Genomic DNA, 25,791 nt, shown 5'->3' with positions numbered 1-25,791 from the left:
CAGAGGATCCAACAATAAAGAGTACTTTCATTTCCATTCAATTACAATTCAATTCGATAATGTGTCCAAACACACTTGCACGGTGCTTGATTTATCCTAAATTGCAATTTCTTCATTCTTTTAATTGGGTGACACCATTTTAATTTAAAATGACAATCAGTTGTTGTAAGGCTTGTATCCTAGTCCGTACTGTTCTGCCAACTCCCGCGATCCTTCCTGACGAATTCCGGCAACCCACGACCTATAATCAACGTTTGCGCATGACCCTAAGTCGTATCCCGTAGATCTGAGTCGGCTCAATCCGAGACTTGTATCATTGTGACCGCATCGTCGTCGCGGTTCCAATGTCGCATCTTGCATACCGATCCGATACCCTGGCCAAGAGATGAGAGCTCGCGTTCAGTTCGAGAAAAATACAGCGCGTTTGCAATCCCAAGAGAATCTATGCAACATGACTAATCAATCAATCAATCAATCAATCACCTTATGTCAAGTACAAGAGCAACCCCAAAGTCAACTCTCTCCCCCTCTCTCTCTTACACACCCATACATGTCAAGTACACCTATCAACTCACACACATCACCTCTCTTACAACCACCCTCTCTCTCTTTCTCTCTCTTTCTCTTCACATTTCTAAACAACCAAAAGTGGTGCACGTCTAAGCTCTTCCATGAGAGAAAAGTGAGTTGTGTGTGGCCCACTTTCCATCCCAAAATCCATCATCCTAGCCCTTCATATCTCATCCTCTTCATCAAAGTGAGACACAAGGAGTTCGGCGTTCCATCGGACCAAGAAGATTGAATGGTGGGTGCTTTATAGGCTTAAATTTAATGCTTTGATAATGGACCAAGTGAGGCATACCGATTGATCGTATGGATCTCACTTTGGACCCTAGGTGTGGCCGATGACTCATCTTGATTCTCATGATCATTCCATGATGGGGCTATTCTCCATGGACCCCATCATGATGTTTATTTTTTCTTTCATGAATAGAGGTCATCTAGACCTTCCATTTTGGTGGAGAAGGGATCTCCACCGTTGATCTTTGATTTGGTGGGCCCACATGTATTGGGATCTACTTGATGTATGATTGAATGTAAGGGAGGGCTCATAGTGGTGGAGTCCTCCATCACACGTGTCCCTCTCTCTCTCTCTCCCTCTTTTTCTCATTTTTGTATGATGATGTGGTTGTGTGGCCCACTCGGATGGACCCCACCTTGATGTATGTCTTATTTACACCATCCAGTCATTTGGTGGCCCACCTGTAGCATGTCTGTAGGTGGGGCCCACCTTTATATGTGTTATATGCAAACCATTTAGCGTCCAGGGACGCTGGACGTGAGTTCCATGAAGTGTGAACAGATAGTGAGATGCTAAGGCCCATCAAATTTTTGTTTGGGCTTGGGTTGGGCCATAGTCTAGCTTTCGTTGGGCTGCACTTGGGTTGACGGTAGCCCAGACCAAGCAGTTAATTATCATGGATGAGGCACCACAACTTAATTAATGGTGATCATGGATGTTTGAAATGGCCTTTGTAGGGTACATGAAACTCCATCCATGATATGCAATTGCTGTATATCTGACCGTCCATATGTCTGATTTTCTAATTAGCCGATTGTTGTAGGGAATTTATTCATCATTTAGCATAACTGAAGATGGAAATTCTACTTCCATCTTCCATATGATTCATTGATGGAACACCATTGGAAACAATATTGCAGCATAAAACAAATTAACATTTTTTATGTTTTTTTGTGAGGGACACAAGGAATTCGAGAGCCTTCATATCAGAGGTACTCAAAGCAACCCAAGTGAGAGAAAAATGATTTGCTTCTAGACCACGTTTTTCATGAACTTGAGTTCTTGGTGGATCAATAATGCCGCGTTTGGATGCACAAGAATAATGGCGGAGCTCCTCCATCACACACGCTCTCTCTCTTTCATTTTTGTATGATGATGTGGCTGGGCGCACTCGGATGGACCCCACCTTAATGTATGTCTTATCTACCCATCCGAGGTCATCTATTTGGTGGGGCAGGTTTACTTATGTTTGATTTGGAACCCTCCAGCGTCTGACTGCAAGACGTTAATTGTAGGGTGGTCAGTGGGAGATGCATCACAGGTCCACTAAATATATATATATATATATATATATATATATGACACACACACACACACACACACACACACGACACACTACACACTACACACACCAGACGCTTCACCGGAACTGCGTAGTGGGCCACCTACGTACGAACTTTTCTAGACCCATCATACGTGATTTGGATCCAAAATCTGAACTAACCTCGTGAAACCCCCCACGCCCAAGTTTTACTTTGATCTAATAACTTTGATGGGCCATTGAAATTGATTGGTCATCCCTTGATTTGAATTCCTCTTTGCTATGGCCCACCGAAATTTATCGGCGTGAAAATTTGTCACATGGGGTTTTATGGGATTCCGCATCACATGGAACGTTCGAGACACCCATGGACGTGAGTTCCATGAAGTGTGAACAGATAGTGAGATGCTCCAGCAGCAACAATATATATATATATATATATAATTTTTAAGGCTTTGGGTGGACCGCTTATGCAGGCCCCACCTTGATGTAAGGATCAAATCCACGCCGTCCATCCTATTTCTCAGCTCATTTTAGGCGTTGAGCTCAAAAAAAGAAGCTAATCTGATTATCTGGTCGGCCATAGCATAGAAAACAACTATTTTTACCGTTAGAATCCACTACGGCGCACTCTAATGTTTCTACACCCCAAAACATGCTGAATATTGGGCTTGTTTGGTCTGTCTTGAGCCATGTAATACAATGGCTGGAGTGGATTCACCTGATGCGGGCCCCACTTATAAAAAATCATAGAAATACATTTTTTTCAAAAAAAATATGTAGCATGTAGTGCCTGCTGCTGCTGGACGCTACAGAAGGACGCTGCTGCATTTGACGGGCGAGCAAGGACCACGGGTCCCAACCGTGGGCCCTACCGTGATGTGTGTTGTCATCAACACCGTGCATTTGGGTGGGCCCCATTTAGGCAGTAGGCCCCCCTAAAAATCAGCCGGATATAACTCAGGTGGCCCACGTCACAAGAAATAGTGAGGATTTAACGTCTGCCATTGAAACCCTTTTTGTGGTTACAGAAGTTTTAGATCATTATGAAATTTGTTTTGCCTCTTTATTTAGGTCCATGTGACCTTATTAACGGTTTGGATGGTATGTAAACGTTATGGTGGGCCTCACGAGGGACCCACTGATGTAGTGTTTCACCCACACCGTCCCCACGTGTGGGAGTGGGACGACTGGTGTACCTAGCTCCAGCTACATAGCTGTTGTAGTGGTGTCACCAAGTTTTGACGATCCTAGAATAGGAATCTGGCATATGATACCGGGAGCCAAGAATAGGGCATTACGGAGGCTGTCAGCGATCAAAAATTTTGTGAGCCCGTTTTTCAAGTTTGGGGCGTGACAGAAGTTGGTATCAGAACATAACTTAGGAATACCTGAGGATCACATTATATATCTACTATGAACTTAGAACAAATTGGTCTCGAGTCCGAATGACTTAGCGATTTTTTGACATAGACCCTTAACGTTTATGCCTTCGAGAATTCTCAAGGCTGATTAGGCCCTTGTTCCTCCCTGTAGGGCATGCCGCCTAGGAGAGCGACCCGAGCGACTCCCGCTCCCCCATGTGAGCCTTGCGCAACCCCGTCAGCACCCGTGACCGCAAAGCAGCTTCAGCAGATACTGTAAACGATGACCGTTATCTTTTAGGGGCAGGGCAGGCAGCCCGTTGTTACGCCAGCCCAGGAGAGAAGGAGCACACGAGTTCCCTTCTCAGAGACTTCCGACTACACGATCCCCCGCGTTTTCAGGGCGTGCTAGACCTTACTGCAGCAGAGATATGACGCTCCGAGTTGGAGAAGATTTTTGACACTATGAGGTGTACGACCCAGTAACGGGTCCCGTTAGCTGTATTTCTTCTCGAGGGTGAGGCTCAACACCGGTGGGCATCGATTACCCAAGTGGCGGCGACCGATTTTGAGTGGACCTGGGAGGACTTTGTAAACCTGTTCGACCAGAAGTTCTTTCCTGAGCACGTTCGACAGCAGCGCGCATTAGAGTTTGAGATTTTGGTCCAAGTAGACATGACTGTATCCCAGTATGAGGGGCGTTTCATCGAGCTGTCGAGATTCGCGACGTACCTTGTTGATGATAAGGAGCAGAAGGCCCGCCGTTTTGAAAACAGCTTACGTCCTGCCCTCAAGAGCCGTGTGGTCGGACACATGCTTCCGATGTTTGAGCAGATTGTGGAGAGGGCTAAGATCTACGAGGCAGATTAGGCTAGTTTGCAGAGGGCCTGTGACAAGAGAGGAGATCATAAGAGGAAGGTGCCCTCCGGTAGCTCCCAGCAGCAGCAGCATCATCCACAGCAGTGATGTAAGACCCGCCTAGCATTCTGAGCACTAGTGGCACCCCCAGCACCACCTCCAAGACCGTTTTCAGGTACTTGCTTTAGGTGCGGTAGGACAGGACATCGTAGGCACGAGTGTCCCCATCTGCAGCAACAGCAGCTGAGGGCACCATATCAGCCTCTGCGATAACCCCCACAGCAGCAGCAGCGACCGGAGTACTAGCCTCCAGGACCTCCCCCATAGCAGCAGAGGCAGCAGATCAGGCCGCCACAGCGGCAACAGTAGCAGCAAAGACCTCAAAGGGGACTTGCACCTCCCCAGTAGGCCCACGGTAGATTTTATGACCCTCAGCAGAACCCTCAGTCATTAGGAGGGGTCATCAAGGGTACTCTTCCTATTTCTGCATGCATTGCTCGTGTATTGTTTGATTTTGGTGCATCACATTCCTTTATGGCATATGATTTCTACCGATCGACTGGTTTACCGATGGAGTCTGCCCGCGAGGGTTTGTCGGTGTCGATGCCTTTGGGGAAGACTGCATTGATAGACCAATTTTGATCGTCCTGCCCCGTTCTGATTGGAGATATCTTTTTGTCTACTGATCTGTTCGTATTGCCGATGTCCGAGTTTGATGTCAACTTGGATATGGATTGACTCACCGAGTAACACGCCATATTGGACTGCTCCACGAGGACAGTCACGTTCTGTATACCCGGCGTGCCAGAGTTCCAGTTTGTTGCCAAGCCCAGAGGAGTGCAGCTTTCCTGCCTGTTGTTGTGTGTCATTGAGGAGTCGGCTACTTTGAGTATCGACCAGCTGCCGGTCATTTGTGGTTTTCCCAATGTGTTTCAGGAGATTCCGGGGTTACCACCTCGTCGGCACATCGAGTTCTAGATTGATCTCGTGTCCGGTACCGCACCTATTTCGAAGGCTCTATATAGTATGGCGTCGTTAGAGTTGTGGAAACTGCAAAAGCAGTTGGACGAGTTTTGCAATCTAGGCTTTATCCGTCCGAGTAGTTTACTGTAGTGAGCGCTGGTACTCTTCGTGAAGAAGAATGATGGATAGTTGAGGCTTTGCGTAGATTACCGCAAGCTCAACAAGGTCATGATAAAAAAAAACAAGTACCCACTCCTAAGGATCGATGATTTGTTTGATCAGTTGCAGGAGGCGCAGTTCTTTTTGAAGATAAACTTGCGGTCTGATTATCATCAGATTCGGGTTCGAGATGAGGATATCCCGAAGACAGCCTTCAGGACGCGCTATAGTCATTTTGAGTTTCAGGTCATATCCTTCCGACTGACTAATGCGCCCGCAATATTCATGCAGTTGATGAACGAGGTCTTCTGTCCATATCTCGACTAGTTTGTTGTGGTGTTCATCGATGACATTCTGATATATTCGAGGACCTATGAGGAGTATGAGCGGCATCTGGAGATTACCTTGCAGACCCTCCGTACACACTAGCTTTACGCGAAGCTGGAGAAGTGTGAGTTCTGGCAGGAGGAGGTGAAGTTCTTCGGTCATGTAGTGACGAGGCAGGGCGTCACAGTGGACCCCTCGAAGATTATTGCCGTGCGTCAGTGGGGCCAGCTCATGAACACATCATAGATCCGCAGTTTTCTTAGTTTGGCGGGCTACTGCCGATGTTTCATTGAGAAATTCTCTAGTAATGCAGCCCCGTTAACCAGGTTGACCTGGAAGGGTGCCAAGTTTGTTTGGACCGACGCTTATGAGCAGGCATTTATGAAGTTGAAGGACGACCTCACATCCACTCTTGTCCTCACTCTTCCCTCTGGGAGTGATAGATTTGTTGTATTTATCGATGCCTCGCGAGTTAGCTTGAGTGATGTCCTGATATAGCATGGGAAATCGGTGGCTTATGCGTCTCGCCAGCTCAAGGTCCATGAGCTGAACTACCCCACGCATGATTTGGAGCTGGCAGCAGTTGTCTTCGCACTGAAGGTGTGGAGGCACTATCTCTATGGGCTGAGCTTCTAACTTTTCTTCGACCACAAGAGCTTGAAGTATCTGTTCTCTCAGTTCGAGCTGAACATGAGGCAGAGGCATTAGATGGAGCTCATGAATGACTATGATTTTGATCTTCAGTACCACTCGGTCAAGGTGAATGTGGTGGTGGATGCCCTCAGCTGTCAACCATGAGGCCTAGTGACACATATGCTGATTAAGGAGTGGAGGATGCTTGAGGATGTGTCAGAATTTGACTTCGAGATCGGCTTGCAATTTTCTATTATGCAGTTATCGAGCCTGTCAATTCAACCCTCTCTTGTCGCCAGGGTGATTGAGGCTCAGCAGGCAGATAAGTTAGTACAGAGTTATCGGGCAGAGGCAACATCTGAGAGTCAGTCAAATTGGCAGATTGGTTCTGATGGTGGACTTCGCTTCAGAGGCCGATTATGTGTCCTGGATATTCTTGAGTTGCGCAGAGATCTTATGACCGAGGCACATCGATCGCGGTTCTCTATCCACCCTGGCTCAACGAAAATGTATCGCGATATGAGGCATCAGTATTTTTGGACGGGGATGAAACGCTAGATAGCCAGTTTTGTGGTCGAGTGTAACACATGCCAGCATGTTAAGGCTGATCATCAGAGACCCCTGGGTCCCTTGCAACCGTTGAGCATCCCGTTATGAAAGTGGGAACACGTATCCGCCGATTTTATCATGGGTTTGCCGAAGACTCAGCGTGGTCACGATGCCATCTGGGTTGTCGTCGATCATCTGATGAAGTCAGTACATTTTCTTGCAATTCGTGCGACCTGGACTTTGGACCGGCTTGCGAGGTTATTCATCGATAAGATTATGAGATTGCATGGCGTCCCAGTTTCGATCGTTTCTGACCGAGCCCCGAGGTTCACGTCTCAGTTTTAGAAGAGCTTCCAAACGGCGATGGGGTTTGTTTTGTAGTTGAGCACCGCGTATCATCCGCAGACCAATGGGAAGACTGAGAGGGTCAACCAGATCCTCCAAGATATGCTTCGGGCTTACGTGATTGATTTCTCAGGTAGCTGGGACGAGCACCTGCAATTGGTTGAGTTCGCGTACAACAACAGCTATCAGGCAACCATTGGCATGGCTCCTTTTGAGGCATTATACGGCAGACCGTATAGATCTCCGAGTTATTGGACGGAGGTTAGAGAGCGGCATCTCCTAGGTCCCGAGCTTGTGCAGTAGACATAGATGTCATTGGCATCATCAGGCAAAGGATGCGCATAGCTCAGAGCCGGTAGAAGAATTTTGCTCATCGTCGGCGTCGTCCCTTGGAGTTTACCATTGGGGACCATGTGTATCTCAAGGTCTCACCCATGAAGGGTGTGGTTTGTTTTGGAGTAAAGGGCAAGCTTACCTCGAGATTCATAAGACTTTCGAGATTATCAGGCGTGTATGCGCCGTGGCCTATCGGCTTGCCTTACCATCTCAGTTGTCTGACGTTCACAACGTTTTTCATGTCTCTATGTTGAGAAAGTGTGAGTCAGACATCGTTCTCGTTATTAATTAGCAGCCATTAGAGGTTCGTGAGGATGCTTCTTACACTGATCAGCCAGTTCGTATCCTCGATCGGAAGGAGCAAGTCCTCCGGACCAAGGTCATTCCCTTGGCGAAGGTGCAGTGGGGCCAACATAGTGTGGATAAGGCATCTTGGGAGCACGAGGAGGAGATTCGAGAGCTCTATCCCCATCTTTTCGATGTTTGATTTATGTTGTATTGTGTTTTGATCATATATGATGTTATGTTCATTTTTCCTTATGAGTTATGCTTAGTTGCGATGATAGTATAAATTTTGAGGATAAAATTTTTATTAGGTGGGGAGAGTTATAAGGCCCGTATCCTACTCTGTACTGTTCCATCGACTCCCGTGATCATTCCCGATGAATTCTGGCAACCCGCGACCTATAATCAACGTTTGCGCACGACCCTAAGTCATATCTCATAGATCTGAGTTGGATCAATCCGAGACTTATACCATTGCGACCGCAGCATCGCCATGATTCCAACGTCGTCTCTTGCACGATCCGATATCCTGGCCAGGAGATGAGGGCCCGTGTTCAGTTCGAGGAAAATACCGCGCATTTGCAATCTCAAGAGAATCTTTACAACATGTCTCATCAATCAATTAATCAATCAATCACCTTATGTCAAGTACAAGAGCAACTCCAAAGTCAACTCTCTCTCCCTCTCTCTCTCTCTCTTACACACCTATATATGTCAAGTACACCTATCAACTCACATCCATCACTCACACATATCACCTCTCTTACAACAACCCTCTCTCTCTCTTTCTCTTCACATTTCTAAGCAACCAAAATTGGTGCACGTTCAAGTTCTTCCATGAGAGAAAAGTGAGTTGTTTGTGGCCCACTTTCCATCCCAAGATCCATCATCCTAGCCCTTCATTTCTCATCCTTTCCATCAAAGTGAGACATAAGGAGTTCGGCGTTCCATCGGACCAAGAAGATCGAACGGTGGGTGCTTTACAGGCTTAGATTTAATGCTTTGATGATGGGCCAAGTGAGGCCTACCGATTGATGGTATGGATCTCACTTTGGACCGTAGGTGTGGTCGATGGCCCACCTTAATTCTCATGATCATTCCATGATGGGGCTATTCTCCATAAACCCCATCATGATGTTTATTTTTTCCTTGTATGAATAGAGGTCATTTAGACCTTCCAATTTGGTGGAGAAAGGATCTCAACCGTTGATCTTTGATTTAGTGGGCCCACATGTATTGGGATCCACTTGATGTATGATTGAATGTAAGGAAGGGCTCATAGTGGTGAAGCCCTCCGTCACACGTGTCCCTCTCTCTTTCTCTCTCTCTCTCTCCCTCTCTTTTTTTCATTTTTGTATGATGATGTGGCTATGTGGCCCACTCGAATGGACCCCACCTTGATGTATGTCTTATCTACACCATCCAGCCATTTGGTGGCCTAACTTAGCACATTTGTAGGTGGGGCCCACCTTTATATGTGTTATATGCGAACCGTCCAATGTCCAAGGACGCTGGACGTGAGTTCCGTGAAGTGTGAACAGACAGTGAGATGCTCCAGCAACAACAAAAAAAATAATATATATTTATCTATTTAAGGCTTTGGGTGGACCGCTTACACAGGCCCCACCTTGATGTAAGGATCAAATCCACGCCGTCCATCCTATTTCTCAGCTCATTTTAGGCGTTGAGTAAAAAAAAGAAGCCAATTTGATTATCTAGTGAGCCATAACATGGAAAACAACTATTTTTACCGTTAAAATCCGCTATGGCCCACTCTGATGTCTCTACACCCCAAAACATGATGAATATTGGGCTTGTTTGGTCTTTCTTGAGCCATGGAATACAATAGCTGGAGTGTATTCACCTGATGCGGGCCCCACCTATGAAAAACCGTAGAAATACATTTTTTTCAAAAAATATATATAGCATGTAGCGCCTGCTGCAGCAGGACGCTGCTGCATTTGACGAGCAGGCAGGGACCACAAGTCCCAACCGTGGGCCCCACCGTGATGTGTGTTGTCATCAACACCATGCATTTGGGTGGGCCCCATTTAGGCAGTGAGCCCCCCTAAAAATCAGCCGTATACAACTCAGGTGGCCCACGTCACAAGAAACAATGAGGATTTAACATCTACCTTTAAAACCTTTTTTGTGGTTACAGAAGTTTTAGATCATTATGAAATTTGTTTTGCCTCTTTATTTAGGTCCTTGTGACCTTAGTAACGGTTTGGATGGTATATAAACGTTATGGTGGGCCCCACGTGGGACCCACTGATGTAGTGTTTCACCCACACTGTCCCCACGTGTGGGAGTGGGACGCTTGGTGTACCTAGCTCCAGCTCCAGCTACATAGCTGTTGTAGTCGCGTCACTAAGTTTTGTAGGATTCCAGGATTGGAATCTGGCATATGATGCTGGGAGCCGAGAATGGGGCACTGTGGAGGCTGTCGGCGCCAGATTCGGCGATCGAAAATTTTGTGAGCCCGTTTTTCGAGTTTGGGGTGTGACAGCTGTTAAATTGCAAATATGCACGCTTCAAGTCCAACATGGAGCGGTGGAGATTGCAATGTGGGGATTGTTCCACCATTCTGAATGAAGCGGTTTGTATTCATGATAGATTGCAGCATATTCTTATTACAAGTCTACTTATATCTCACTTGCATTTCAAACTATGACTTATATCTAGCTAACATTTTGAAACTAATTTTTCCAATATTATAGGATACTATTCTTACACAAATTCCTTAGCGGTGGTTTGGCACCATGGATTTGGAGTGATTTAACGTATCCTAAATCCATCGGTCATTTGGCAAAATGAGTTAGAGAGTATTCCAAATAAGTGGATTTCAAATTTTCCATTTTTGATGAGTTTTTCAATCCCTCTTGTTTGCTTAGATTACCCATCTTCTCCTTTCTTTTTCCCTCATTTTAAAAAGTAAGAGAGTCCCATGTATAATATTTGTGTCACTACACTACTACTCTATGGTACATGTGACCCGTTGAATCTAATGCATCACTAAAAGTACACCAATAGAATAATACAAGCAGTCCAAACATTGGTCATGTAAATCCACAGTTAAAAAATGTTGGTTAGTCATTCGCTTGTGATCCTTTACTTGTGGCTCATCCAAGGCATAGAATATCATCATTTTTTTAAATTTTTTTTTATATCAAAGTATATATTTCAATGAGCTTATTACAATGTTTATATCAAATAGATTGTGATCATTTGCTTGCGGCTCATCAAGGCTTAGAATATCATGATTTTTTTTGCCAAAGTAGGTATTTTAATGAGCTTATTACAATCATTACTAAGAATATTAAAGTTAATTTAGTAATTAAATTCAAACTCCTCTAAATATACTACATAATTTAAGTTCATATAAAATTTTAAATTACAGGGGATTTTAAATTCTGGGTGCTGCTCGAGAATTTTAAATCTAGGGTATTCCAAATCCAGGAATTTTCAATTCAAGTATACCTCACCAAACGAGGCCTTACTTTGATTTTCTTAAGACCACAACCAAACTAGGAACCTTAATCTCTCTTTTAGCCATTTCGGCATCGAGCATTTCAGCGTACTGTTGGAACAATCCATCGACAATTCCTTCGCTGAAGTGGTGACGGATCATTGGTTCTTGGATGGCCCTCACGGCCATCGCCATGGACCCTCCATCTTGCATACTATTGCTATCGTCCCTACCTATTTCGAACATCTCCAAGCGGTCGATCCTAAAGGATCCATCGGCGTGGACCAGACCTTCGATTTCCTCCATGGATGGAGCATAAAAAGGAACATTGTATGAATCTACACTTTCCTCCTCCACTTCGCCCTGCACATGACACACCAAATGAGATTGAGAGATAATGCATCGTCCATCATGTGGGCCCATCTTGTTTATAATAGAGAAAGTGCAAGCATTGATCAGGACTGGTCACTTTGACCGGGTGATCCTAACCATGTTATCAATAATTAGGAAAATGGGCTGTCCGTATTATTATAATAGAGAATGTGCAATGATCCAATGGACCCCACATCTTCCGGGCGTAGCCAAAAGCTTACGGTGGTAGGGGTACCACTCGACTGAAACTCCAAAAGAAAAAGAACGTACCGAAGAAACCATGCAAGCGAAGGCACGGGCTAACATTTCCCAGTAGAAAGTGTGGCCCATCTCCCTCTGATGTCCACTTCTTCCTAATAAAATCAAGACCATACGTCCTCCAGAAATTAACTCTTCTGATCTTGATTTAAGGAAGAGTGAAAAATCCTGCTGGAACTGCATGAAATAGGCCTTGGACACGAGAGGAGGGCTCGATTCTGATACGCACATCTTCCCCTTGTTTAGCCATGTGCCGCTTTCGTCCATCAGTGCTGGTGGTACCTACAACCATAAATTTTCTTTTTTCTTTTAATTCATATGTACATGCGGTCCACATTCAATCATCAACTTCAAACCATGTGTCTGAGCATGTTCAAGATGGCAACCGATTAGTGGAACTTTCGTAAGATCCAACCCGTTCATCCCGGAGCTGATCACTAACCATGATGATCCAACACTTAGGTAGGTCACACCATAGGAAATAGTTAGCATGGAACGCCCACCAGTAGCTTTGTGTAGGGCTCGATCACCTTGGTGTATTCATCCAATCCGTTCACCTAACTTTCCATACAAGGACTATTCCAAAACTCAGGCAGGCCCATAAGAAGTGAATTTAGAGCTTTTGGGTATAATTCCGTATGGGTGGGCCACTTGAGTGTTTAAATAACCTAAGGCTGCCTAGTTTCCAACGTACCCTACTCAAGACACCTGAGATTTTTCAATGAATTCAGATCTGGAAAATCATATTTGTTGCAATATAATTGGACCACGTGGAGTCCACAGTGATTTATTTATTTATCCACTCTGTCCATCCATTTTACCGGATAATTTTAGGGCTTAAGACCAAAAATGAAGTATATAAGATCCTCAGTTGGACCACACCACAGGAAACAGTGTGAATTGAACATCTACCATTGAAAATTTCTTGGGGGCCACAGAAGTTTTGGATCAAGCTTGTATTTGTGATTTCCCTTCATCCATGTTTGTGTGATCTTATGAACAGGTTGGATGAGAAATAAACATTACTGTGGGCCCTATAAAGGTTTCAACGGTGGAAATCATTATTCCAACTGTTTCCTGTGGTATGGTCCACTTGATCTTTGGGTATGTTTAAATTTTTGTCTCAACCCCTAAAATAAGATGAAAAAATGGATGGATGGCGTGAATAGACTAGATACATTCACGGTGGGCCCAAAAGAGTTTACTCAGTACGATAAGAGCGTACTGAGTAACTCAGTACGCAATCCGATTTCTAACATAACAGTAATGACAACTATGCAAACCAATCATGATGCACGTAAGTATGCTTGTAGCAAGCAGAACTAATTATTTTTCAATAGGCATAACTGTCATAGGTGTACTAGTGTGCCTACATCTAACCTAGGGCCATTCCACGACATCTACTCCTTCCATTACATACCTCAACCTGTCTGCTGCTTTGATTCAAAACTACTGAAAGTGACCCAAACAGTATAAAATTATGAGTAAAACCTCTAAATTTAGATGGTATGGCCCACATAAGTTTTAGAAAATTGTTTCATCTCATTGAGTAATGTCAGATGGATGGATGTATGACATATAAATACTACAGTGGACCGCACATAAAACTAAAAATCTTGATCCTTTGCTTGCCACACAAGCAGGAAAATCCTGCTTGTTGCAATTTAATTGAACCACATTATCACACACTGCATCAAGCATTTAATGCATAGTGCTGAATAATGACGTGCAAGAAAGAAAGCAGGATTTTCCGGCTCATGGCAAGCAGAAGATCCGGAGATTCGAAAACTAATGGCCAACATGCCAATTCCATGTGTTTCCCATGGTGCGGCCTACGCGTCTTGGATCATCATCATTTTTGGGTTCTTCTGTGATTTTGAGGGAAGCGGATTGGCTGGTGTACCACACAGCAGCTATATAGCTGCTGTAGGTACGTGTCGTGCGAAGACGAGCTCCTCGAGCTCCAAACAGTTCAAAGGAGATAAAAGTTACATGGGCCCACAGTGATGTATTTATTATATCTACACCGTTCATCTATTTTTAGAGATCATTTTAGAGCATTATCCAAAAAATAAATCATATCAAAAGATCATCTGGACCACACTACAAATAGCAGCGGAGATAATGATTTTCACCGTTAAACAATTCGTAGGGCTCAGCATAATGCTTATTTTCCATCCAATCTGTTCATAAGGTAAAAAAGACCTGAATTAAGAGGAAAAACAAATTTCATATTGATCCAAAACTTCTGTGACCCCAAAAAGGGTTTCACTGGTAGACGTTCAATCTCCCACTGCTTTTTGCAGTGTGGACTTAGATCTATCTTATTTTTCGTCTCAAGACTTAAAATGAGCTTGCCAACCGAATAGACAGTTTGGATATAACACATACCTCATAATCAAACTCAAAGAACTTGCTAACGCCATTACAGCAGCTATATAGCTGGTGTGACGCACACTAGCCAATCCGCTTCCGATTTTGAGACAGCTTAACTGATGGACCGGTTAGATCGTGAAAGGTCTACATCGCACTTGGTTAGTGGTAGGCTACCTGTGCCTACGTGAGATAGGTGTGGTCGGGAGATGCATGTATCTTCACAAAGCGTGGGTGAGAGTGGAAGGTTTTTATTTCCAGTAAAACACAAAGGAAGAGAGCTTTTTGAGAATTTATTTGATACTCTATTGAAGTATGACAGTTGATACACAAACACTACCAAACTGTACACGTGTCATGTACCAACTAAATTAAGCCAAAGTTCGAAAATAAAATCGGTTGTACGTGAACATTGTTACTTAAAAAGAAATTATGGTTGGAATGACAGTTTTCTCAAACTACTGTTAGAAAAATCCAACGGTCAGGGTTGGCACGTGTGTCTCGCAAACGGCCTCCACATTTCTCTTCTCTGGACACGTGTCATGTCTCCGTCCCCCTACCGTGCTATGATTGTTTCCAAAAGACGAAAAACAAAAGCACAATGCGCATGGGCTGCAGAAAGTGGAAAGCCTTGGCTAAAGTGATGGTTTTGTGCTCTTTATTCAAAGTGGTGGTGGACACATCATCCACATGCGTAGTCCACGTGTACATCAATCCAGATCGTTCAAATAGTGTGACCCGTTGTGGATGGAGGACAGCCAAAGGGCCACGTTGTATGATGGTCTTGGGTTAAGGTAGTTGATATTTTCAAAACTGTTCATTTGATGGACACCAGTTAGATAAGACCCTCTGATTGGTGGGGCAGTTTGTATGGTTGTCTATCAGAAAAGCAGCTTTGAAGTACATATACAAGTACGGATAACGTGCTTGAGTGGACTACGCATCTGCCATGGCCATGCATTAGAAATCGTGCCAACCAGGATATAGAATGGTGTGCGGTGTGGGCCACAAGACTTAGAAGGATGTCACCACCCAAGCTTATCCTGTCGTTGCCAATAGCAGGTTGTAGGCCCATCAATGGCCCACCTTGGGCCACAAGCTCCGGTACAGTCACTTTCAAGGGCTGAAATTTTAGCACAGGGTCTGGCCCACCAGAAGGGGTGGGAAACTGGCAACGGGCCCAGTTTGTGAAGGGTTCGCCCGACGCTGACCTGTTTACTAACGGGCTAAGAATTTTAGCCTAAATTTAACCCATGGCTCGTTATTCTATTCCCCAACTCAACCCACTAAACTCTATCCAGACCAAGCTCAACCCAACCTAGTCAGGGCCTGTTTCAAAGCGTGGATTCGGAACCCCTACGGCCTGTTTGGCCCGGCAAATCCTGTGGTATTAGGAGGGATGGGATTGCAATATCCCTCCCGTCGATCCCGCGTAGATGTTTGGGTAGGGCTATAACTCTCGGAAGTCCGCTGTCCCACAGGATCAGTTTCAGTTTGTATAGTTTACGGGTTTGCGAAATCCTGATGGGATTCACTGCCATCCCGCGAGGCCATCCCATTGATTTTTCTCTCATCTAGTCGTATAGAACAATTAGATGGAAAGTGATTGTTCACTCCCCCTGCACTAGCCCTCGTGGCCGGTGGTCAGTGGTCGGTGCTCTGTGGGCCCCACCATGACTTATGTGTTTCATCCATTCCGTTCATCCATTTTTACTGATCATTTTAGGGCTTGATCTCAAAAATGAGGGGGATATAAATCCCAGGTGAACCACACCACATGAAAACAATAGTGATTGGATATCCACCATTAAAATCCTCCTAAGGCCCACTGTATTGTTTATTTGACATCCAACCTGTTGATTAGGTCATATAGGCCCAGATTAAGGGAAAACACAAAAATCAACTTGATCCAAAACTTTTATGGCTCCCAAAATGTTTTTAATGGTCCACGCTCATTCAACATTGTTTCCTGTAACGTGGTCCATCTGAGATTAGGATATACCTCATTTTTCATCTCATACCGTAAAATGATCTATAAAAATAGATGGACGGCATTTATGAAACACAAACATCATGGTGGGGCCCACAAAGCACCGACTACCAGCCATTGGCTTATGTAAGGGGGAATAGCCAATTGGTTTCCACGCCTAACGGCCACACCATATGAAGCAATGGAAGTAAACCACTTGGCGTGGATGTTATGCGCCCGGCCAAACAGATGGGAGATTATATTTATGAGGGATTACTGCAATCCATACCTAACCAAACAGGTCAAACGACACTGATCCTGGGATATGGCCCACATCTCACGGACGTCCCAAACAGACCGTCTAATATGGTCCCGGGATTGGTCCGTCTCATGGGATTCCCAGCAATCCACTAACACCACCATCATTACCTTAAAATTGATCCCATCCCTCCTAATACCATGGAATTTGCCCAACCAAACAGGCCCTTAGATTTGAAACCCTTTGGATTTGGAATCATCCCGTTGTATTTGGCACCCGAAATTTAGAATCCTCTCTAATCCAAAAGTAGCTATGCACATAACATTTATAAGGGTTTGAATTTAATCACTAAATTAATTTTAATATCTCTAATTAGTTTGTATGTAATATTTGATAGAGTGGCTATAACAAGCCTGTTGAAATATATACTTTACCTAAAAATGATAAAATTCAAGTCTCAAATGAGCCATAAGTACAAAATCGTATCTAAGTGACTAACCAATGATTTTTAATAGTTGATTTACATGGATAATGTTTGGACAATGCAGATCATCATATTAAAGTATGCGTAGTGATACAATTGATAATCTAATTATTTCAGGATATCATTAGTGGGCAATGTGCCCAATAGGTTAATAGTTTAGTGATGCATATCTAAGCTTTCACCATGAATTTCAAAACCCGCCTTTGAGAGATTTGAAACCAAGTTACTTAATGGTGCCAAGCAACTCATTAATGTAATTAATAAGTATAAAAATTAAAAATTTATTTAACTATTTCTTAAAAGCATTTTCAACTAAGTAAGACTGTCAATTTTGATTTATTATCAATAAAATAGTAATGATGACACTTTTCCTAATGTTTGAATAGCCAATTATATATGTAAAAGTGTAATCATTATTTTCTTTATATAATTTATTTAAATACATAAATGAAATGGGTAAAAGAATTTATAATCATTACATTTTATAAATAATGTAAATGACATCTTTTATCCAAACACTTAAATTAATGATTTTTTTCTATTGATCTAACAATTTAGTAGTATAAAAAAATCATCATTATGATTTGATTGTGCTGATTCAAATACGAAAATTGCCAGTCAAATTACCATCCTTTCCAATAGACAAATTTTAAAATTTATAAACATTATGTTTTTACAATACACTATTAGGTCATTCACATTCCAAATGCATCCTTAATATCCAATCATCAAATTGATACATTGATGTTTTTGCCTGGATTCAAGATTTTTCCGGTAGTGTATTGAAAAACCTGACCTTAGCTTGGCTGGAACCCGCTTCAAAAGCAGACTGGACCAATCGACCAGTGGCCTGACCTGACTCATTGGTCCAGCTGAAGGACACAAACGTAGGACCCAAATTGCCGGCCGTCGCGTCGAGCCCAAAAGCCCGGAAGTCAGTCGGGTTGATCTTATCAAAGCCGTCGGTCCACCCCCATGGAACTAAGTTCCTAATTTGACACGTGTCTGCATCTGACAGCACCTATAACGGAGCCAACCTGGCAACCCTAGTAGTGTACCATTTCCCACTAGTTTCTACCCATGAATCAAGCATGCAGCCTAGCAGTTGATTGGTCCTGCCTAGATAAGGTCCAAAAAGAATCCAACGGCTCTCGGGGAGTGTACCTGCACGGGTGAATCATTGCTACTTTCATGTGTGCATGTGGCTGCGTTAAAACAGCTGACAAACCGTCTCATTCGCTGACACGTAGCAATGGAATGGAGTGGCAGGCTTTGAGAAAGGCATGTACTTTATAGCCCATTTAGCACTGCCTGCATGCTTATGGTACACTCGCAGAGCTATCCAGACCGGTTCTGATTCATCTTTCTTACGTATGGTACACTCGCAGAGCTATCCAGACCATCCAAATTGTGGGGCACAGAATGGATAGACCATATTTAAAAAACGAAAATGATAAAATAGTCCCAGACAGCACATTGGTTGTTGTCGAATGGACGGTTAAAAGTAAAACTAGCCAGTGGTCCAATTTCAAAGGGAATGGAAAAAGCAAGATGGTTGCTATCATCTGCCCGGTGGGACATCGGGTCAGTCAGCAAACAAACTTTAACCATTCAATTAATTGCATGCAGAAATGGATGGCCAAGATCAAGCATTTAGGGAAAAAAAAGGTCTAATCATCAGATTGAAGCCTCTATTCAACAGGAACTGCTTATGTTTCTAAATAAATACTTTGGAAAGATGATGACAACCATTGGATCTGTGGTTACAAAATGAAGGGTTCTGGCAAAACTGAACTCCATTCAAAGAGATGGGATCAACCAATCATAGTGATATTTATTTATTTTGCATGGTGGCCCTCTGCTATTGTGTTGGAACGAATGAATAGTCCAGATAGGTGTACGAATGGTCCCATGTGGTGCGGCTGTGTGTGAGTGTGTGAAAACAAAAAACCTTCTCCTCCTTTTCAGTGTTGTCCCAAATGATATTTCTGTAGCCATGCGCAGATCATTGTGTCTGGAAGAAGAAGGAAAAAAAAAAAAAAAACACAACACCTTTATACTCGGGTTCTATGGTTGGCACTTAGGAATTACTTAAAAATTGCATCCCTTGCAATTTAGATGCATTCTAGTTTAGATGTATGGTCCACCTAAAATTAAACTCATTTGATCATCTAATTATCAGATTTGTGGTCTAAAGGACAGCTAAAAAAGTGGAAATGAAAAACATTCAATGGGTATTATTTGAACAAACAAGTATCCACAAAACCAATATGAATTTGGGAGAGTGAGTTAAGTGGGTTACAGAATTTATTAGGTTTATTCGAGTTTATATATGCCACGTATACCATTTCTTAGTGTCTATGTTTAAAGGATAAAGCGTCATGCACTGCCAGAGGACTAAATAACAATGGTTTGAAAAGACATGTTAACGACTGGTAGGCACCGCTTTAGCGGGAAATGTTACACCAATCCAGATGAAGGGAATCGAGAAAGCATTTTGAGATTGATTTTTCAAGACCCTTCTATCATTTCCAGATGTGATTTTTCAGAATCATAGACCATGGAAAGATAGTGTTTTTTTTTTTTTTTCTTTGGAAATACAATCCATGTAAAGAAACTTTGTCATATCATAGGAGGTGAAACTCAATGAAGAGCCTGATTGCAAAACCTCCATGAGAGAGGCCCTGATGAGGTAAATATCTTCTAATGTTTAAAACTTCTTCTCTTCTTCTTCTTCTTTTTTTTTTTAAATTTTTACGACATGTTATTGGAAAGCTTTTAACAAGCTCTTAAGCATCAAAAGAGAGTTTTTCTTTAATGAATTTCTCAATAAAAAGCTATTTTCTAAGTCAAAATTGTGGTTTACTCCAATCACCTAAATCCACTTTCCCTAGGATATGCAGAAAGCAAAGAATGGTTTGAAAGAGGAAAGCGAGTCCACCCAGAAATGCAAACCACACCTTTTGGTGCAAAAAAAAAAAAAGGGTCCTATTTGGAATGAGGGAAATGAGAATATGAATTTAGCATATCTATAAACTTGCCTAATTCACAAGTTTAAATTAGATTTGGATTTGGCACATCCCAAGGTTTATTATTTGAAAATCAAGCTAAAACCCATCGATTTTGAAGTATTTATTATAACAGAATAACTTTTATTACCTTTGAAAGTCATATTCCATGGATTTTTTTCCCTTTTTGATTCATGGATTTGCATGAAATCCATGAGTTTATGAGAGTGTAGAATTTGAAAATCAAAGGATTTGATATGCTCCCAACAAAATACAAAATGAGGAGATTTAAAATCCATGGATTTCACATATCTCTGCCCCAAATCCCTCACCCCAAAGAACCCCTGAACAGAAACCATAGAAAATCATGTGCAAGTCATCTCAACAGTCCAACTAATGCAGGTGCCAACCTACAAATTTCATGAACATTCCTTGGTTTTATGCATGTTTTTTAGTTTCATTTTCTTCTCTTGAGATCTAGCTATCACACGGTATCTTTTTATCCATGATTTTGCACTTACATAACTAGTGTTGCTCTATTAAATTTCATGCCTTAAGTTCTAGAAATTTAAAAGAAGAAGAAAAACACTGTATCATCATATTTCTCATGGCGGATTTCTCTCAAAGTTGTTCCATGGTTTTTCTCTTGTTATTGAAGGGTTTTTCATGTAAATCTTAATAGTGGGGTCTCTTTCTTCACTTTCTTTCTATGCTTGGGGTGGTTTGGTTTGTTGTGGATATCATTATCTGTCGTGATTTCCTTTTGATTCGCACATACGAGAAAATGTTCCCCTTTCCAACTAGCTAAGCCACAAGTAAAAAAAAACTTTACCAAGTACATCATCGCAGATTTTCTCTTCGGATGTGGTCCTTGTAGTGGAATGATGGAATAGGATTGATGTAGCCAACCGCAATTAGAAGGAACAATAGATAATGATAATGACAATGAACCATATATTTTCTCTTTTCGTGACAATTTCCTCGTAAAGTAGTTTATTGATCATAGTTATCGGAAAAATATTAGATCATTACGATTATGGGATCTCATCCAAGAGGTGGCCCATTGATTAGACAGATCCATATCAATAATCAAGTGCGCTATTCATGTTAAGGGCTCATTTAAGAGCAAGGAATTAAGATTCTGAATTTGTAACCCTAGATATAAGATCTTGGATTTCCAATTTTGTTTAGCATAATGGAATTTCAAAATCTTAAATTTTTGAAATTGTGTTTGGGTGCCCTGGATTTAAACTATTCCTAAAATTATTATAAGATAATGAATGTGATTAATTAAATGCTCCAAATATTTTAAATGTGATATATGTGTGTAATATAAGACAAACATTGCATTAAGCCCATCGCAAGACAGTATTAGCTGAAAAATAAAGCAATTTCAAAACTTATGATAGCTTGCGATGGTGAGTCCGGTAATTTATAATTGAAATAACACTTATATATATACGTGTGTGTGCGTGTGTATTGGATGGTTGTCAATTTTTTTCCATAACGTATCCTACATAATGATTGGATAAACTTTATTTTTATAGCACCGCATCACTGTATAAATATAAGTTTTAAATAAAAAATTGATCAGCATAAATGAATGGAAGTACCTCTAGAGAGGAAGAGATAGTAGTTATAACAGTAGGAGTTGATCTTAAAATCTTAGATTTGCAAGCTAGGGTTTATCTTAGAATTGGAAAGGATGAATCCTAGGATTTTTGAACTACCCCGAAATTGAAACCCAAAGATTTTAGGGCTGCGAAACAACCCCACTATTACAAATTCTAGATTTCAATTCCCAACTGCCTAAAATCTAGAACATAAGAGGGATTGCCAAACGAACTATTATATACCACATTAGTTCTCCTCCAAAACCAACAAAAGTAAGAACAGCCATAATCATTTGTTAAAAAGCCAAACAAATACTAATCTTATCTAAAAGAAAAATCAGCAGAAAAAACTAAACCGATAAAGGATTTTTGCTAAAGTGCACCATTAACCTACCCAACCTGGAACAATATATATATATATATATATATATATATATATATATATATAGAGAGAGAGAGAGAGAGAGAGAGAGAGAGAGAGAGAGAGAGAGAGAGAGAGAGAGAGAGAGAGAGAGAGAGAGAGGTTACTTGAGAGAGCCAATGCAAACCAAAGGAGGAATGAATGAAGTGCAAGCTTCTGTTTGGGAAAAGCCTCCCATAGAAAGAACCAGGCACCCCAGCAAAGAAAACACAAGGACAAGCTTCCCTACTTCCACCTTTGTTGAGCTTGGCACGGAAATCCGGCAACGCCATGAAGATTGAGTTGAAGTCGTTGGCCGGAAGATCGTTGAGGAACACTTGGAACTCGGGCGATGACTGTAGTAGATACCTACAGCACCTTTCATCCACGGCATCAACAATTTGCTCCACCACAGACAATGTATTGGGCCCCGATGAGCAACCCAAATCAGCTATGGCTAAGGTATGAGGAGTGCTGGTGAGGTAGAGATCTATGATGGTCTCTATGGTTATGTGCTTCACCATTTCTAACCCCTTCTTCTGTACAAAAAAAACGAAAATGATAAATCATTAGTATAGCTTGTGATTTCCTTTTTTCTATTTTTCTTTTTTGGGTGTGTGTAGTTACATGCCAGATGAGTGCACAAGCCATTTGGGTGTGTGAGAGGAATGGTATCTGTACACAAGCAACATGGGTGTGGGAGTACACTTGAAATGTGTGTGTGTGTCCACCGAGAGAGAGAGAGAGAGAGAGAGAGAGAGAGAGAGGCTTACCTGATGCGATGAATTTCTAGCATAGCTTGTCTCTCCCAGACCACCTTTCATGTGGAAGACTTTCTCCACATCCATGGTTGGGACTTGGAAATCTGTATTTTGGAGTTGGAGAGGTTGCTAACTTGACTTTATATCATACATGTATGGATTTTTCTTTTTTAAATATATATATATCTTAGTGTCTCTTTCCATGCTTCTATCTCCAAATTATTAGGTAAAAAAAGTCACTTGGTGAGATGGGCTTTACAAGTAGCCTGTCATTGGGCCGAGCCCATTGTGATTGTTTCAATCTAGGATTATTGTAACACCTCCCCATTGTTTTATGATAATAATAAACACCTAGCTACTGTTTTCTTTTTTGGATTATTACACGCAACTCTTATTAAAAAGGACAGAGGAATCTGTACCAAATGACAAAAAGAAAATCGATAGCCTGCAGGCTACCTGTGTGGCAAGAGCCATGCATTGGATCTTCAACCATAAAAAACAATAATAATAATAAATCAGAAAAACTAATTTTCTTCTATAGCCAAAATTGATTTTTTGTGGCTAAAAATGCACTGATACTGATACTGATAGATTCTATCTGACCATCCATCAAAGTCACTCTACCACAAAAATAAAAAAATAAGAATAAATTAGGGTAAATTCAATAAATAGGTAAGCTATACCAAAGAAAATAATGAACAACCATCCAAAAACCTCCAAATTCATGTGGCGTGCTGCCTAATGGTGGTCTCAACTTGATTTTTTGAAGAGTCAAATAGTTAAAGATAACAATGTTGTTTCTACAAGGGGAATTTGTAACAAAGGCATACGTAATAATCCAAAATAGAAATGTATTTACAATTATCATGAAACAGATGGGGACGTTTACAATTATACGGTTGTGCCACTATGATACTTAACCCTAGTTTAGGCCCAAGCATGATTTAAAGATTCACTCTACAACTCAACCCGACTCATTTGGCCCAGAATCGACTGAGACGCACTCAAATTGGATGTGACTTGTAGTATCAAAGGACTGATTCTGGATCCTTATGCTTCCTCTGGTGGTAGACTCTCAGGAGTTTCAACACCCGATCAAGGGTTCAAGTATCCATAGGTGGTGAAATCCCACTACGGCATGAGTGTGTGGGGTGTGTTAGCATGTGAAAAAAAAAAAACTGACCGATTCTGAGTTGACTCGTACTTGTCTGAGTCTTAAAAATAAGGGCCTGAGCCCACTGATGGCTGCTGCATGATCCATCTCCGGACCAGTCCTGAATTGGAGGCCCAAAATCCAGCCCAAGTCCAATGCAGCCCATCGATTATATCTAGCATCTGGAGGGAAGCCCCCATGCAAGGTTCTGTAGGGCCCACCGTGAAGTATGGGCTTTATCCATGTTGTCCATCCATTTTTCCAGATCATTTTAGTGTATGAATCCAAAAATGAGTTAGATCAAAGGTTCAAGTGGACCACACAGTGGGGATTGAATACTCACCATTAAAAACTTCTTGGGAGATTCAGAAGCTTTGGATCAAGCTGATATTTGTGTTTTTCCTTCGTTCAGGACTATATGACCTTATGAATAGATTGGATAGTAAATAAACATCACCGTAGCCCTTAGGAAAATTTCAACGATAGGTGTCATTATCACTGCTTCTTCCGACCGTGCGGTCCACTTGAGATCTGGATCTACTTCATTTTTGGGCTCATAAACTAAAATGATCTGGAAAAATGAATGTAACGTGTAGATAAAACCCATACATGATAGTGGGCCCCACAAAACCCTGGATTATGGTCATGGCACGGGCAGGACGGAATCCGCGGCTTCCTCTAAGGAGGGGCCATCATTGATGGAACTGGTTTCTCATTATGTGGAAGGAAGCATGCCTGACATAAGCCAGACTAGTCTACATTCAAGCCCAAAAAGCACCCCACGTCCTCCCACTTCTATCCCATCTAAGAATATCTGCAGAGTTAGAATCACCAGCATATGGCCCCATTGAGCCCACATGATGATGAGATGGTCTGATGATCGGAACCATCCATCTTCTGGAAGAGAAAGGCAACTTAGTCTGAATTGATGATTGTGATCATTGCTATGTGTGGATATGAATATAGAGTGTCAAAGTTCAAAATCATTTGCTGAAACCTCATCATTTGACTGTAGCTCATATGTGGTACCACTGAAGATGTACGGTTCCGATCATTGGAATCTCTGCATGTGGGCCTCACAGGGGCAACACATGCTGATTTGCCACACAGGCTAAATGAAGTCGCCAGCATGTTGGGCCCACGCTCTGAAATGTTCTGATGACCTGAACCGTTGTTATATATCCTCAATGTTACAGTAAATGCATAAGCTATTATCTTATAATCAAGCTACAGTAAGCAGTGAGAGAAGCTAGCAGCCTCTTGGCATGTGAATTCTTTCCATGGGGTGGCCTGATTCTTTCAGTAGATCCGGTGGTGGTTTTTTTTTTTTTTTTTTTCATTTACTAGCATGTAGGTGGTCTAAGTTTAGTAGAGCTGTCAATGGGCCAGGTCTGAGATTGCTTGGTCTGAATTTTGAACTGTATAAGATCTTGAATATTCCCATTGATAGCTCTATTTCTGGCCCCTACTAACTCTTTTCTTAACGTATTAAAGATGGCTACTTGAAAAGTAATGTGGTCCACTAAAAGGCATTCGTTTGGATAATGCAATTTTTGGGAGGAGTTGGTATAAGGGCATTGGATCCCTTCTTACCCCATGAACCTAACCTTTTAATTATTGGAGTTGGATGCGAGCCATGGAAATTTTTCTTTTTCTTTTTTTGGTTGTTCTGAAGTCATCTGAAGATAATGATTGTCACTCTCATCTGCTCACTCACCTAATTTTCTAAG

General features: G+C 42.1%; 1 protein-coding gene across 1 annotated transcript; it reads right to left on the bottom strand.

The window, feature by feature from the left end:
- Nucleotides 1-11,253: 11,253 nt before the first annotated feature.
- Nucleotides 11,254-23,075, bottom strand: LOC131237939 (probable methyltransferase TCM_000336). The gene is made up of 4 exons (XM_058236041.1): nt 22,921-23,075; nt 22,276-22,686; nt 12,054-12,323; nt 11,254-11,774 (listed from the first exon to the last, which is right to left on the bottom strand). Exons 1-4 carry the CDS (start codon nt 22,993-22,995, stop codon nt 11,439-11,441), a joined length of 1,092 nt encoding a protein of 363 aa, XP_058092024.1. The 5' UTR covers nt 22,996-23,075; the 3' UTR covers nt 11,254-11,438.
- Between the last annotated feature and the right edge of the window lie 2,716 nt (nt 23,076-25,791).

The sequence above is a fragment of the Magnolia sinica genome, chromosome 2, assembly GCF_029962835.1.
Source record: "Magnolia sinica isolate HGM2019 chromosome 2, MsV1, whole genome shotgun sequence".
In the NCBI taxonomy this organism is placed as follows: Eukaryota; Viridiplantae; Streptophyta; class Magnoliopsida; order Magnoliales; family Magnoliaceae; genus Magnolia; species Magnolia sinica.
Note: the sequence above shows the minus strand (reverse complement) of the source record. Positions and strands in the feature narration are given on the sequence as shown.